Source organism: Arachis ipaensis, chromosome B3 (genome assembly GCF_059453495.1).
Source record: "Arachis ipaensis isolate K30076 ecotype BB chromosome B3, ASM5945349v1, whole genome shotgun sequence".
NCBI lineage: Eukaryota > Viridiplantae > Streptophyta > Magnoliopsida > Fabales > Fabaceae > Arachis > Arachis ipaensis.
Window position 1 is genome coordinate 33,662,823 of NC_142438.1, and position 17,759 is coordinate 33,680,581.

Sequence of the window (17,759 nt, forward strand, 5' to 3'; positions counted from 1 at the left end):
CCTATCAAACGCTATTGTTGCTCAATCCATCAATCCTCGTGGGATCGACCCTTACTCACGTAAGGTATTACTTGGTACGACCTGGTGCACTTACCGGTTAGTAAGTGTGGTTATAAAAATACCGCACCAAGTTTTTGGCGCCGTTGCCGGGGATTGATTGTGATTGACAACTACTCGTTGTTTGATTGCTTAGATTAGATAATTGTTTTTCTAATTAAGTTTATTAATTTTTATTTCTCATTTTTTTTCCTTTACTTTTTTTCTTGCTTTTCGTTTCCCTTCCCAGTCCCCGTGCTTTCTTTTTTTTGTTTTACTTCCTTTTACTTTTAAAATTTTTTTTTCTTTCCAAATTCTCGTCCGTTTCGTATTTGCCTTTCTTTTTTTATTTTATTTCTTTTCAATTAATTCTTATTTTTTTTAAAAAAAATTATTTTATTTTTGTCTTTAATTTCAAAAAAACAAAAAAATTTTATTTTAGTATTAATATTTTTCTTTAATTCCTGAAATTAAGTTTGGTATTACCCAGTTAATTTTATTTTAATTTTTCTGTTTATTTTTCTTTTTAAATTTTCGAATTTTTTTTATTTATCTATTTAATATTTTTATTTTATTATTTTACACAGGTTACCTCACAGGGACTTCTCTGCACTCTGACGTAGAGAGTCCCATTTTTTCTTGTTTTCTGCTTGTGTATGCGCAGGAATAAAGACAAAGAACATCTCTTAGACTTTGATCCTGAACCTGAAAGAACTTTCAGGCGGCGTTTACAACAAGCAAGACTTTGCAAGACTGCAGAATCCACTATGGCAAATAATAATGCTAACGCCAACGTGGTAAATCCTAATGGGGATGATCAATAGAGGAGAGTGCTTGGCTCTTATTCTGCCCCTACTGCGGATCTTTATGGAAAAAGTATTGTGGTGCCTCCTATAACTGCAAACAACTTTGAGTTAAAGCCACAATTGGTCATCTTGGTGCAGCAAAACTGCCAGTATCATGGACTTCCTCATGAAGATCCAAATCAGTTCATATCTGATTTTCTGCAGATATGTGATACTGTGAAGACAAATGGAGTGAACCCAGAGGTGTACAAACTCATGCTTTTTCCATTTGCTCTGAGGGATAAAGCAAAGCTATGACTAGATTCCCAACCAAAGGAGAGTCTGAATACGTGGGAAAAGGTTGTCACGGAATTTCTCACTAAATTTTTCCCACCAAGGAAGCTGACTAAGCTTAGGTTGGAGGTTCAGACTTTCAAGCAAAAGGAGGGTGAAACTCTTTATGAAGCTTGGGAGAGATACAAGCTACTGACTAGGCAATGCCCTCCTGACATGTTCTCCAAGTGGACCCAACTGGATATCTTTTATGAAGGCTTAGGAGAGATGTCAAAGATGAGCTTAGATACCTCTGCAGGCGGTTCATTGCACAAGAAGAAGACACCAGAGGAGACTATTGAGCTGATTGAATTGGTTGCAAGCAACCAATATTTATACTCATCTAACAGGAATCCTGTGAACTCTGAGACCGCTCAGAAGAGAGGCGTGTTGGAAGTAGAAGCTGTTAATGCTCTTCTTGCTCAGAACAAGCTTATGTCTCAGCAGATAAATCTACTTACTCAACAGATGGGTGGCATGCAAGTCTCAGCTATCAACACTCAAAATCCACCCCAAGAGACCTCCTATGACATGACAGGTAACTTTATGCAAAATGATAATTATGATTATGCTCAACCCTCTTCTGAATAGGTGAATTACATAAGGAGTGGTCCTAGAAATCCCAACAATGATCCATATTCTAAGACATACAATCAGGGATGGAGAAATCACCCAAATTTTAGGTGGAGAGATCAACCTCAGAGACCTCAGAACGTCAACAATAGTTCTCAGGGTGGTTTTTAACAGAACAACCATAATAACCGCCAATTTCAGTCTCAGCAACAACAACCACCTCAGCAGGCAAATTCTAAATCCCAAGAAGATCCTAAATGGGAGTGATGATGAGTTTCATATAAGAAACCAGAGCCTCCATTAGAAACTTGGAGGTGCAAATGGGTCAAATGAGCAAGCAATTACCTGAAAGGTCTTCAAATACATTCCCTGGTGATACAGTAGTGAACCCAAGAGAAGATTGCAAGGCCATTCAATTGAGAAGTGGTAAGGTAGCTGGTTCTGAGACTAAGGTCAATGAAGATCTAGTTGAAAAGGAAGCTCCAGAGGAGAAGAAGGAAGAAGCAGAGCACGCCCCTCCTAAACGTGCAGACAACCCATTTCCTGACTCTCTTGACACTTATCCCACCTTGCCAAAGGCCCCTGAATACAAGCCAAAAATGCCATATCCTCAGAGGCTTCAGAAGGCGTCCAAAGAAAAGCAATTCTCTAAATTTTTAGATGTCTTCAAGAAGCTGCAGATCAACATCCCTTTTGCAGAGGCTCTAGAGCAAATGCCTCTCTATGCTAAATTTATGAAAGAGTTGTTGACACACAAGAGGAATTGGAAGGAGCAAGAAACTGTGGTGTTAACCAAGGAATGCAGTGCTATTATTCAACACACCCTTCCTGAGAAAATGCCAGACCCAGGGAGTTTTGTCATTCCTTGCACCATTGGAGAAGTCGGTATTCAGAGAGCTTTATGTGATCTTGGAGCTAGCATCAACCTCATGCCACTTTCAGTGATGAAAAAGCTTCAAATTGAGGAGGTAAAACCTACTCGTATTTCTCTTCAACTTGCTGATCTTTCTATTAAATTACCTGTAGGTGTGGTTGAAGATTTACTTGTTAAAGTAGGACCATTTATTTTCCCTGTTGATTTTGTGATATTAGACATGGAAGAGGAGGTAAAACCCTCTATTATACTTGGTAGACCATTTTTAGGTATAGGTAGAGCCCTGATTGATGTGCAAAAGGGTGAATTAACCCTGAGGGTCAATGAAGAACAGGTGGTCCTAAATGTTTTTGAAGCCCTCAAACATCCCAATCATTCTGAGGGGTGTATAAAAATAGATGTTATTGAACCACTTGTTCAAGAAGTACTAGAAACTGAGGTACTTGATGATGTTCTAGATCCTATTTCTGAGTGTGAATTAGTTGAAGTTGAGGATTCACCACCCCAAAAGGAGCTGATGAACACGCCTATAAGGGAGAAGGAAGCCCCCAAGCTTGAGCTCAAACCTTTACCTCCTTCTCTGAAATATGTGTTCTTGGGTGGAAATGATTCATACCCAGTGATTATTAGCTCTTCTCTGAAACCTGAAGAAGAAGAGGCGCTTATTTCAGTGCTCAGAAGCCATAAAACAGCTCTTGGGTGGACCATTAGTGACTTGAAGGGGATTAGTCCAACCAGGTGTATGCACAAGATCCTTCTTGAAGATGATGCTAAACCAGTTGTGCAACCACAAAGGAGACTCAATCCAACTATGAAAGAGGTGGTCCAAAAAGAGGTAATGAAATTATGGGAAGCAGGTATTATTTACCCTATTTCTGACAGCCCTTGGGTAAGTCCTGTGCAGGTAGTTCCCAAGAAAGGAGGGATGACAGTGATCAAGAATGACAAGAATGAGCTTATTCCTACAAGAACAGTCACAGGATGGAGAATGTGCATAGATTACAGGAGGCTCAACACTGCTACAAGGAAGGATCATTTTCCCCTCCTCTTCATTGATCATATGCTTGAGAGGTTAGCTGGTCATGCTTTTTATTGTTTTCTAGATGGATATTCTGGATATAATCAAATTGCAGTGGACCCTCAAGATCAAGAGAAGACAGCATTCACATGCCCCTTTGGAGTGTTTGCCTACAGGAGAATGCCATTTGGACTTTGCAATGCTCCAGCAACTTTTCAGAGGTATATGCTTTCAATTTTTTCTGATATGGTTGAAAAGTTTATTGAGATATTTATGGATGACTTTTCTGTTTTTGGTAATTCTTTTGAATCCTGCCTTAAACATTTATCTCTTGTCTTGAAACGGTGTCAAGAATCAAACCTTGTTTTAAATTGGGAAAAATGCCATTTTATGGTCACCGAAGGCATTGTTCTTGGGCACCGGATTTCAAGTAAGGGAATTGAGGTTGACAGAGCAAAGGTGGAGGTAATTGAAAAATTACCACCACCAACTAATGTTAAGGCAATTAGGAGTTTCTTGGGTCATGCAGGATTTTATAGAATATTTATAAAGGATTTTTCTAAAATTGCTAAACCATTGAGCAACCTGTTGGTTGTTGATGTTCCTTTTGTCTTTGATTCTGATTGTCTGCATGCTTTTGAAACTCTGAAAGCAAACCTTACTTCTGCTCCCATTATAGCTCCCCCTGACTGGGATTTACCATTTGAATTAATGTGTGATGCTAGTGATTTTGCTATAGAAGCTGTTTTAGGACAAAGGCATGGTAAGCTTGTACATGTCATTTAGTATGCCAGTCGTGTGTTAAATGATGCTCAAAAGAATTATACAACTACAGAAAAGGAATTATTAGCTGTTGTGTATGCTGTTGATAAGTTTAGGTCCTATTTACTTGGTTCTAAGGTTATTGTTTATACTGACCATGCTGCTTTGAAGTATCTTCTAACCAAGCAGGATTCTAAACCAAGATTAATCAGATGGGTGTTGCTCCTTTAGGAGTTTGATATTGAAATAAAAGACAGGAAAGGGTCAGAAAATCAAGTAGTTGACCATCTCTCCAGAATTGAGACTGAAGCAGGAATGCAACCACCCACAGCGGTAACTGAGACATTTCCGGATGAGCAATTGTTCCTCATTCAGCAGGCTCCATGGTTTGCAGACATTGCAAATTATAAGGCCATGAATTTTATCCCAAGAGAGTACAGTAGGCAACAAGTGAAGAAGCTATTGACTGATGTAAAGTACTACATTTGGGAGGAACCATACCTTTTTAAAAGGTGTTCGGATGGAATTATCCGAAGGTGTGTCCCAGATGAAGAAAAACAGCAAATTCTCTGGCACTGTCATGGTTCTGAGTATGGAGGCCACTTTGGTGGTGAGAGGACAGCTACAAAAGTCCTTCAGAGTGGGTTTTACTGGCCGACTCTCTTCAGAGACTCAAGAGCATTTGTAAAGCACTGTGACAGATGTGAAAAAGCAACGAATCTCCCTGCCAACCATGAAATGCCACGGCAGGGGATTCTTGAGGTTGAGTTGTTTGATGTGTGGGGTATTGATTTCATGGGACCTTTTCCACCCTCACATTCAAACAACTATATTCTAGTGGCAGTTGATTATGTGTCCAAGTGGGTGGAAGCTGTAGCTCTACCCACCAATGATGCCAAGGTGGTAATGAGCTTTCTTCAGAGATATATCTTCATCCGGTTTGGTGTCCCAAGGACACTCATTAGTGATGGAGGAAGTCACTTCTGTAACAGACAGCTGGACTCTCTTCTGCATAGATATGGAGTCCATCATAAAGTGGCAACCCCCTATCACCCTCAGACAAGTGGACAGGTTGAAGTTTCCAACAGGGAGCTTAAGAAGATTCTGGAAAAGACCGTCAGTATTTCAAAAAAGGACTGGTCTAGGAAGCTTGATGATGCTCTCTGGGCATACCGGATAGCATACAAGACTCCAATTGGCATGTCCCCGTATCAGTTAGTCTATGGCAAAGCCTGTCACTTGCCAGTGGAGCTGGAGCATAAGGCTTATTGGGCAATCAGGTACCTGAATCTTGATTCAGAAGCTGCAGGAATTAAGCGAATGCTTCAGTTGAATGAGCTTGATGAATTCAGATATTCAGCCTATGAGAATGCCAAGCTCTATAAGGAGAGAACCAAGCTACTGCATGATAAGAAGATTGCCATCAGAGTCTTTGAGTCAGGACAAAGAGTGCTTCTGTATAATTCAAGGCTCAAATTCTTTCCCGGGAAGCTGAAATCCCGATGGTCAGGACCATTTATGGTTACCAGAGCCTCGCCATATGGTCATGTGGAAATACAGGAAGAAAATTCTGACAGGAAATTTACAGTGAATGGCCAGAGGTTGAAGCACTATCTTGGAGGCGAGATTGACCGCCAGAGGTCCACTCATCTGCTGAACTAGCAGAACTGACCGTCAAGCTAGTGACGTTAAAGAAGCGCTTGTCGGGAGGCAACCCGATAATTTCGTATCCTTCGCCATTTTTCGTAGTAGTTTTTCTTAGTTATTTTGTTTTTATCGAGTTCTTACTAATTCTCTGATCATGCAGCTATGTTCTTCCAGGAACCGACCAGCTCAAGCTAAAAAAAAATAAAAAAATAAAAATAAAAATAAAAAAAATTGCTACGCGACGCGACCGCATCAGCGACGCGTCCGCGTCGCAAGGGGAGGAGAGAAAAACAAAAAACGAACAGAGAGTCACGCTGGAGCGTGGCTGGAGGCGTGACAATGGCACAATTCGTCCCACGCGACCGCGTCGCTGACGCGTCCGCGTCGTATGGGCGTAATGGCCTCCCACGCGACCGCGTGACCCACGCGGCCGCGTGCCCTGATTTTCGACGTAAAACAGGTGCACAGCTGAAAGTTGTGCTAGAGTGGTGCTGGACTGGCGCTGGACGCGCAATTCCCTTTAAGCGACCGCATGCCCCACGCGGCCGCGTCGTACCCCATTAACTACCCACTCGCGCGATCGCATGCCCCATGCGATCGCGTCACCCCAATTTTGGCAATCATATCAATTTGAACAGAGAGTTGTGCTGGCGCGAGGCTGCACTCGCGCCAGAAGCACAAACTGGGTCACGCGACTGCGTGACCGACGCGATCGCGTCAATCAGTATAAGAGCAATGCGCGCGACCGCATGCCCCACGCGGCCGCGTCGCTTGCGCCGCCCAGTTTTCTCTCCCTCCCAATCCTAATTCTCTTTTATTCTCTTATCCTTTTATTTTTTTTCTTTCATTTAAATATTTGTCTCTTCTATTTTCAGTTCTTCTTTGCTTGAGGACAAGCAAACCCTTAAGTTTGGTGTTGACGCTGCGCTTATAGGTTTTCTAGTACAAAAGGGAGGCGAATCATCTTCACGGAGGAACACAACCTGAAGAATAAAACGACCGCTAGGATAATTAAGGTGGTTGAGTTCCTTTCATTTTTATTCCTTCCCTCTTTTCTATATTATGTTCCGGTTTCCTGTTATTTTTCTTTGTTTGTTGCATGATCCTTTATTAGTTAGAATCTTAGGACTAGTTTAGTTCTCCCTATTTCTTTAATTCTGAAAAGATGTCTCATGTATTACTCACTGAGCTTAAATTCAAAAAAAAAAATAATACAGGAGTGATATATTGCATGAGAAAGTGGGTCTATATTGAATAATAGTCTTATTTACTTAATTGTGGTGGTATTTTCTGTGATTCTGAATGCATGACATGAACAGTGCATAATTTTTGATAGTGAAGTTTATGAATGTTAAAATTGTTGGCTCTTGAAAGAATGATGACAAAGAGAAATGTTATTGATAATCTGAAAAATCATAAAATTGATTCTTGAAGCAAGAAAAAGCAGTGAAAAACACACAGCTTGCGAAAAAAAATAAAAAAAATAAAAAAAGAAGCAAGCAGAAAAAGCCAATAACCCTTTAAACTAAAAGGCAAAGGGTAAAAAGGATCCAAGACTTTGAGCATTAATGGATAGGAGGGCCCAAGGGAATAAAATCCTGGCCTAAGCGGCTAAATCAAGCTGTCCCTAACCATGTGCTTGTGGCGTGAAGGTGCCAAGTGAAAAGCTTGAGACTGAGCGGTTAAAGTCGTGGTCCAAAGCAAAAAGAGTGTGCTTAAGAGCTCTGGGCACCTCTAACTGGGGACTCTAGCAAAGCTGAGTCACAATATGAAAAGGTTCACTCAGTTATGTGTCTGTGGCATTTATGTATCCGGTGGTAATACTGGAAAACAAAATGCTTAGAGTCACAGCCAAGACTCATAAAGTAGCTGTGTTCAAGAATCAACATACTGAACTAGGAGAGTCAATAACACTATCTGAATTCTGAGTTCCTATGGATGTCAATCATTCTGAACTTCAAAGGATAAAGTGAGATGCCAAAACTGTTCAGGATTGCAGTTGTAAACCCCACTATAAGAGAAGACATGGGCTTAATTGAACTCTCATTCTCATGCAAATTCACATCCTAAGCTTATATTAGTTTTGGTTGCTTGAGGACAAGCAACAGTTTAAGTTTGGTGTTGTGATGCGTGAGCATCTTATCTATATTTTCCTAGTGAATTTGCACCTAAATTGTTGAATTTAATTAAGAATTAATTATATTTTAGCCACTATGGATGCTATTTTGAGTTTTGTACAATACTGTTTATTTTAGGTAGCATTTGGCGGAATTTGATGGAGTTTCTGCAGAGAAAGAGAAGAAGCCAAGGAGATGACCAGCGAATACCGACGCGGACGCATGGCTCACGCGACCGCGGAATGGAGGAAATCACAATGACGTGATCGCGTGCCTGACGCGAACGCGTGGACTGGAATCTGCACAAATGACGCAAACGCGTAGACGACGCGGACGCGTCACATGCGCCACGTGCAGAAAATATAGAAAAACGCTGGGGGCGATTCCTGGGCCGTTTTAACCCAGTTCTTAGCCCAGAAATCATAGATTAGAAGCTGCAGAATGGACAAATCAAGTGGTCCTCACCCATCAGTTGAAGACTTGTTAATTAATTCGAATTTAAATTCAAATCTTAAATTAGGAAAAGATATTATTTTAAGTTTAATTTTAAATATTAGATTTTAAATTTATTAGGATTAGTTATAAAAAGGGATCTGATGCCATCAGATTGAAACTCGGTACATTTGGACCTGAATCCTTATTTTCTCTTTTCCATGAGCAACTAAACCTCCACTGTTTTAAGGTTAGTAGCTCTGTCTATTTCTATGGATTAATTTTATTGCTTTTACTATTTTAATTTATGTATGGATTTATAATTTAAGAATTGTTTTCGCTCTTTATTTTATGAATTTGGGTGGAATGGAAGTATGACCCTCTTTTTATTTGAGTTCTTGTAAAACTTGGAAAAGCTCTTTACCTGAACAACAGCTTGAAAACTATTTCTCCTAAATTTTAATTATCTGAATTTAATAGGATACGTGACATATAATCCTTTTACCTCTTGGATAATTAGAGTTTTTGTGGCATATAAACTAGAAATTGATTATCACCCTCTAATTGGAATTAATTGACCAAGGAATTGGCAGTTAATGAATTTTAGAGGAGACTGGGAAGGTCTAAGGAATTAGGGTCTAGTCACATACAGTTTGCCATAAATTAAATCCTGCATAATTAAATTAGTTAGTAAGAAAAGTTAATTCGGAAAAATAGATAACTCTGAAACCTTAACTATCTTCTCCATATATTATTCCCATCTTAATTACTTGCCTTTCTTCAATATTTTTGATATTGTTTAATGTCTTTTATATTGCATCTCAACATTATTTTCTGTCTGTCTAACTAATCCTATCAAACACTATTGTTGCTCAATCCATCAATTCTCGTGGGATAGACCCTTACTCACGTAAGGTATTACTTGGTACGACCCGGTACACTTGCCGGTTAGTAAGTGTGGTTATAAAAATACCGCACCAGCCAACAACAGTGACGCTATTGGGGGCAACAGAAACACATTCAACAGTCACAAACGGCTACAGTCCCTTAAAACTCCAAAAACACGATTCAAACAACAAAACTTTTCAAAACTATTTTGAAAAAGGTTTCGTAATAGATAAAAGAAAATCCAAAACTCCTATCAATAATAAACACTCCTAATTATTTTCAAATACCATTCAAAACAACCTCAAGGAACATAAAAATAGCCAAGACTACAAACGAAAGCTCATAAAAACACCAACCTTGATGAAATTCGAAGAAGGAAAGGGCATGTCAAACAGCAAAGTCACGAACGATCCTCTTCACTAAGAACTCTTTTGAACAAATCAAGATAAAGAAAATTTTGAAAAAACAAAAAACGGTTGTCAAACAAAAAAAGAAAGGAAATAAGGGAGTCTTCGTGATGAAGGGAGCAAAGGAAGCATTTTGGAAATGAGAAAAGGAGAAGAGGAAGAGCGCGAAGCATTTTATAAGAGAGAAGGGGAAAAATAGTCATTTTACACTCCTCTTTAAAGACATGTGCGGATCCCAAAGAAACTGCCGAGTAACGTTTGCCCCTCATTTAAAGAGGCAACGTTAAAAATTTCAAAACAAGTCGAGTACCCGACCTTTTGAAGGTGGTGTACCCGACGTCGTAACTGAAGTCATAAAATGCTTGAACCCGACCTCATGAAAGCTTAGACTCAAGCAGGGGCACTGTTCATACCCTGACCCAAAACATAAAAGCCAGACCCAATAAGGATGAAAGGTCCACCCAAGAGGCTAGTCTCTATTGCATATCCGACTTCTTTAAAGAGGTCGGATACAATGAAAGGGACCGGGTTATACTTATTCAAATAAGTAACTGCCTCTCCGAATCTCTCCAACTATCTCTATCTTCCCTGAAAGATAGACCCCAACAAACTCTCAAGATTAAGAGAATTATTACCCATCAATAAAGGTGGAACTACTTCAACAAAGGTGGTCAAACAACTCTATTATAAATACACTGACACCCCTTAAGTATATTCACGTTTTATTCTACAAAACCCTGCCTAAAACCCCCACTTTCTCACAGAGAACTCGGACGGCGACACCTCGGCGTAAGGACAAGTCGGGTGCTGCCTCACAAAGAGTATAGACCTCACGTTCAAACCCAAACCAACGTTTCAGGTAACCCTTGGAACAAAAGTCATCACAAAAATATCTATTGCAATAGTTGGTTTAGTTATGGTTATACATATATGCCATTAGTTCGTTGTTCAAAATTGCCGTAAAACAATATTTTCACCTCGACAGGAGGCCGTTCTGGTAGTGCCACTAATAATAATTAAAAATAGATTAGTGAAAAGGTAATTTTAACAATTGTAATAAAAGCATGCAATATAATTTACGATTACCAATATTATTTCTTTAAATATCAATATGAATTACAATTGTTTGCTTGATTAATATAATTATCCGTTACAAGATACTCGTATTATACCTTGTTAAACAAATTACTAAAGTGAAAAGTCACTTGCGCTGTTGCGCTTCTCCGCCAGTCGAACCCTAATTATTGTTATAAATAAGTAAAGCCGACTGCTCTGCTTTGGTGGCTATAGCTAATCATAATGACATGATGATATGATGATTCCATGACCAGTTTAACTTGAATGGATGTTACCATGCGATCTGATTATATTGGACATCATTTATTCAATGAATGGTTGAACTGTTACAACTTTGAACCTTCCCACAATTCAAGGACGAATCATTACACAAACAATGAAGTCAAGTTTCAAACCTTCATTATCATTCATGTAATTATCCAGGCTTTCGAAGCTGCAAGTTACCAAAAAGTATGTATTACGTTCGTTAGCTTTTGCAGTACAGAGAAGTAAATGCATTAACGTCTTAAGGGGATAAAAAAACACCATAAATGTTATTCATATAAAAATTTGGCTTAAACAAATTTTGCTAGTTTTAAAATATATATATTATGGTCTTATTTTCTATATTTTTTTTCAATTATGCTACGTGACCAAATTATTTTGATAATTAAGTTTAATAAGTTGATCCGATAATTTATTAGCACAAAAAAAATCAATTAAAAAAAAAGAACACATAAAAATAAAAAAAATTGGTTGAATTTAATTATAAAAATAATTTATTTACCTAGTATTTCTCAGTTCTCTAGGTTTAGTAGTTACTAAATTTAAATTTTGCTATCTACTGCTAATTCGTGCCATCAAATACTTTAAATATTTAATTTTATAAGTTTAATAACAAAAAAAGAAAAGAATTTTTCATTTGTGTTTTTCACTTTTTTGTTTGGGTAAACCATTAAAATTGTTTTAATTTTTAATACGTTGACAAAAATATCTTTTACTATTGATAACGATAAAAATATTATTAAAATATTATAAAATATAATAAAAATAATAATAAATTATTTTTTAATAAATGACAAATGACATTTATGTTTGACAAACCATTTATTTACTTAATCTAAAATTTTGTAAGAATATTTGGATAACTATTTAGTGTAAAAAAAATGAGCTGTAGAAGTATTTTTCATTTTCTTTTTGTCCATTAATAAACAAATAAATCGCAGAAAAAATATACTTAACATAAAATTATCAAATTTTAAGAATAAAAATGGTTTATTTTTTTAATATGTTTAAAAAGATAGCATCAAAATTAAATCTTTAACACATTTTTTATGAATATATTTAAAATTGAGTATTTTTGTAATGTTTAAAATGTGTTGTTGATATTTTTGTCTTTAATAAAAGTGAGGGATATTTTTTGTCAACGTTCAGTGAAAGGTGGCAAGCCTCAGAAAGAAGAATTCAGAGAGAGGAGAAAAAGACGAATGGGGCTGAAAGCATGTGTATATTGCACTGAAGCAAAAAACTGAAAACTGTACATGTACATGAGTATTAGGGTGTGTTTGGCAATCACGTTGAAAGAGGAAAAACACATTATAGTTTCTTGAACGTTTTCATTTTTAGTTTGGCTAATTTTTTTATCTATAAAAGCAGAAGTGATTTTGGTTACAAACCACGTTTGCAAGAAGTAAGAATTTTTAACTTCTGCGTTGCACTAACTGGTTTTTACCGTTGACATTTAACCTTTATTTTTCTTTTACCAACTTTATCCTTTATACATATTATTGTATTATTTATAGAATTCTTATTATTTTTCTTTACATGAGCTCTTTTTTCTATTATTTATTATTTATATTTTTTACTAATTTTTTATTTGACATTATATATTTTTATAATGGTAATTTTTGTGCATTATATTATTATTATCTTTTTATAATATAATTTATTGATCCCATTAGGTAAAATAAATTAAACAAAAAAATTAACCATAAATAATAATAATAATAGTAAAAAATTATAGCGTACTAAAAAAGAGTACTAAAAATACTAAAAATATACTATATAAAAATATATAAAAAATTAAATATATATATAAAAATAACATTATAATTTAATGTCATGTCCTTTTTAGTAATTATCTATCTAAAAGTGATTTTAACTAATATTATCCAAACAATATTTATTTTATAAAAATCAATTTTAATATAGAGTTTCTAAATATAAATCATGTTGACACAAACTTACTTCTACCCAAAATCAATTTTATAAAATCACTTTTATTCAAACTCCAGTTTACCCAACCACAATCCAAACACACACTTAGCATTTATTATAGACACAACTGAACTTTCTAGCAACTAACTTGATCTATGACAGCTAGCAGCTAATTGTAACTGACTGAATAACTGAATATTGACCTAGAAGCTTCTGCTGAGTCAACAGGTCCACTAAATCTTAAAAAAAACTGAATCACAGCTTACTAGACTAACAAACTAACTGAATAGAATAGAAATAGAGTACGCGGCAGAACAAGCTATTTGCTCAACCTCTAACATTCAGAAATTAGAAATCATTTTGATAGTTTATCTTTTATTTTTATGTTTTATATTTTCTGTTATTAAAATTTTATGAAATAAAAATTAAAAACAGAAGTTTATTATTATTTTGGTAGTTCTCTTTCTTATTCATAAAATTTAAAAAGTAGAACATACTAAAAATATAAACCGAAACCAGGGGTGAATATTTTCAATACTTTTCTATTAATCAGTGAAACTGGTTTAAAAGATATAAAATATTATATGATTTGAGGTAAGGATCACAAGAAATAAAATCACTTTCCAACAGGAAAAGAAAGATCAACTTTTTTTTTATTGACAGCAAACAAAACTGCATCATTTTATAGTGATTATAGGTTTGATATTTTTGCAATGACTGTTATATTTTGTTTAAATTTTTTATAAATTAAGTTGAGATTTATAAATCTTTTAGAAACTAAATTTCTTTTTAATAATTTAACAGAAACTAAAATATCTAAATTTATAATCCTATCAATACTTAAAACAATCAGTCGAGAAAAGAAGTGATGAGAATCTAATTCTCTGATACCTAGTATACAAGGGGATCATCATTATCAAATCAAGGAAACAATGATGAAGATCTAATTCTATATGTCTAAATTTTTAATTGTTATATAAGTATAACAAAATGAGAAAATCAATAGAATAAGTTACAAGAAAATAAAATAAAATAAAAGGTGAAACAAGAATAGCAAACTAAAGAAAAAGCATATATTAAATTGACAAAGTACTCATGTGAAAGCATACTAAAATAGTCACACTTAATACCTTAAGAAGCTGAAGTCTAAATAGAATATGAACTGAAATAGAGTTTTATCAAAATACAAAATAAAAATACTTTAATAGATTTCTTGATTCAATATTCATAGGAATAAAAATTTAGACAATTTAGTGCCCATTAAATTATTAAAAGGATAAGGAAATTCCTACAAAAATTTAAAATTCTCAACTTAGTCCCTAAGTTAATATGAAAAAGAATAAATTAAATTATTAAAATTGTTTCCGATTTTCGGAGGATTAACAAAAATATCCTCCACTTTTGATAATGACAAAAATGTCCTTAAAATATTTTAAAATACGATATAAATGCTCAATGTTAAGTATACACTCTCAAAAAATATTTTGGAGACTAAATTTTGATGTGATTTTTTGTAAGTAGGGGTGTTCAAATCTAAAACAATTCAAATTAAATCGCTCATCTAATCCAATCCAAACCAAAAATCCATTAAAATCGCATTAATTGAGATTTGATTGTATTCTATTTTTTACAAACCGCTGGATCGGATCGATAGTTTTCATAACCGATCCAATCCAATTCAAACCGCACAATATGCTATAATATTATTATTTTATTATTATATTTATAATATACTTATAACATGTTCAATTTGTTATATATTTTTATATTATTCATGTATTATTATTATTTAACAAATATTTTATTTTTAAAATGTTATTTATTTATTTATTTTAACTAACCTATAATTTTTTTCTATTGTTATGTTATCGTTGACTTTTTAAAATATTATTAAGACTCGTTATGTCATTGTTGATTATTTAAAATTTGATGTTGAGACTTGTTATATGTATTTATTTTTCTAATTTACAAAATCGCAAATCCAATTCAATCCGCCAAACCGCTTGAAATTGGATCGGATCAAATTAATTTTTTTTTAAATTATCCAATCCAAACTGCACCACAAGTAAAATTAGTATTCGAATTGGATGTGTTTTTAACTCAAAACCGATCCAAATCTTACCGCAACCCCTATTTGCAAGTATATGATTAGAAAATCAATATATTTTTATTCTTAAAATTTGATGATTTACGTTGAGTAAATTTTCTTTTGTGATTTTTTTGTTAATTACTAAGAATACTTTCAAAAAATAAAAAATTTAGAGATCGAATTTTTATTTGGTCTTTTATATATACTTTTTAAATAATTATCCAAATATTTTTATAAAATTTTAAATAAAATGCATAAACAATTTGTCAAATATAAAAATTATTTGTTACTTATATAAAATAATGTCTTTTTTAATTGTTTTTATTATATTTTTTAATATTTTAAGAATATTTTTTACGTTATAAAAAATGCGTATAATTTTGTCAGTGTATTAAAAAATTAGAGACAATTTTAATAATTTATCATATAAAAAAAATATAAATAAATATATGTAGTTTTTTGTGGTGCAAGAAGCTAATTTTGTCACCTGACATTTAATAATCATGCGGCGACTTAACGCTTTATATAACAAAAATTGACAACAAAATTAACGTTCGGATGTGTATTGTATAACAAAGATAATCGTCAGGCACTGATTTTTGAAATTAATTTTTTTTAGGCTAAATTATCATATTAAAAAAATAATTAACGAGTAATTTGACGTATTACTCAAATTTAATTTATCAATGCAATATTTCTTTCATTTCAAAATAATTTACTAAATAAAACTATTAGTTAAATAATGTTATTTATTTATTATTGGTACTGGTATTTCTTTTGTCGATGTCATTGTTTTAAAATTAAAAAAGAATACTAAAAAATTATCAAATTTTATTAAGTTTTTATTATTTAATTATCCACTCAATTATCATATTTTATTTTATCTTATACTTAAATTCTGATCATCTTCGGCATCCTTCTAAAATTAATTTGGCAATGTGTATTTGTGTTGAGGTTTTCAAGTTTTTGTGTTTTTTTTTTTGTCACTTTAATTTGCAACACATTATACATACCTTGCTCAGTAATCTTCCAATCACGATCAAAGCCAGCAGCCCAGAAGAAATATCCACGAAGCCCCAGAGCCTGAGCAAACCCAATCTTCACGGTCACTGTCATTGGGTCATCGTACCCGACCCATGACGTTCCCGCGTACGAATACGCCGACACCGTATCTGGATCGTACACGACGGTGGCATCACTTTCCTTATTAAACGCCTCAATCTGAAAATAAGGCACATCCCCACCGGATTCGGGTTTTATCCCAATAGCTGCTGCTCCGATTTCAGTCACATTCGGGTCAAGTAGGGTCCACTTCTTCCCATAAAGGGGTAAACCCATAACCACCTTCTTCGGGCAGATCCCTGCCCGAATCCATGACCGAAGCCCGTAAACAGCATTTACGTTCCCTTTCGGGTCAAATAACGCTGCTGGAGCTCCGGTATCGTTGTTCCACGCTCCGTGAAGGTCGTAGCTCATGACGTTGATAAAGTCAAGGGTCTTATTCATAGCGATCACCGGGTACGACGGCGCCGGAGCGGCAGCGAGGATGAAGTCACTGGCGAAGTAGACGGCGGCTGTTAGGAGAAGCGGCGGACGGCCGGTAAGCTCAGACTCGGCAAGGATCGCAATACGCCAGTGTCGGAGGAGGACGGCGAGGTCGCTCATCTCCGCCGCAGTGCGCGGGAACTCCCAGTCGAGGTCGAGGCCATCAAAGCCGAAACGGCGCGCGACGACTATGGAGGAGCCGATGAAGGTGGCTCGCGCATCTGCGTTTCCGGCGATGCGAGCGAAGAGAGCAGCGTCGCTGGCGGCGCCGCCGATGGAGACTAAGGTTTTGACGGGAGGGTACTTGGAGCGGAGGGTGGTGGTGAATTTCAAGAGGCTGGTGGCGTTGGAAGCGGTGATTTCGAGGGTGTAGGTCGTGTTGCTGGGTAAGAGGAACGCGTAGAAGATGTGTGTGAGATAGGTTGTGTTTATGGCGGAAACTGGAAATGTTTCTTGATCGAACCAGTATGAACCTTTGATGGGTGAAGAAGAAGCAGTGACGGTGGTGCGGACGGTGGTTATGGCTGTGGCTATTGCCATGAGCAGTGTTGTGAAAGTGACGGAATGTAGTAGACAGTGCATTGACATGATATGTGGCTGACTGGCTGTTGATTTTTTATCTGGCTCTAAGGACAAGAACTTTGTGGGATCTTAAGAGGTATTTATAAGTTACTAGAGAACTGGAGCACGATATGACATGCATTATTATGTTTTTATTGTTAGAGAAATATTACTTACGCTATTTTTTTTAAATTCTTTTTTTAAGAATCAATAAAAAGTAACTTATATTTTGATGTAGGGACGAAAAGAGCAAAGCAAAAAATGTTAGGTCAAAATGTTGTACAGGTTTTCACTTTTTCTTGCATGAATAGGCGAAATTGTCTGTCAACATACACAAGTCAAAATATCGTTTTCTGGTTGTTGCCAAAGGGTGAGAGATTCTGTAAGTTGCCGTCCTAGGTTTAAGTATTTTAAGTCCT

At 35.5% G+C, this 17,759-nt stretch overlaps 1 protein-coding gene and 1 non-coding gene across 2 annotated transcripts; both read right to left on the bottom strand.

The window, feature by feature from the left end:
• Window positions 1-1,229: 1,229 nt before the first annotated feature.
• Window positions 1,230-1,333, bottom strand: LOC148570261 (small nucleolar RNA R71). The gene has a single exon (XR_015908392.1). It is a non-coding gene; the product is annotated as a small nucleolar RNA R71 (small nucleolar RNA).
• A 9,590-nt stretch (window positions 1,334-10,923) lies between these two features.
• Window positions 10,924-17,407, bottom strand: LOC107632894 (nod factor hydrolase protein 1-like). The gene is made up of 2 exons (XM_016336533.3): window positions 16,248-17,407; window positions 10,924-11,382 (listed from the first exon to the last, which is right to left on the bottom strand). Exons 1-2 carry the CDS (start codon window positions 17,365-17,367, stop codon window positions 11,357-11,359), a joined length of 1,146 nt encoding a protein of 381 aa, XP_016192019.2. The 5' UTR covers window positions 17,368-17,407; the 3' UTR covers window positions 10,924-11,356.
• Between the last annotated feature and the right edge of the window lie 352 nt (window positions 17,408-17,759).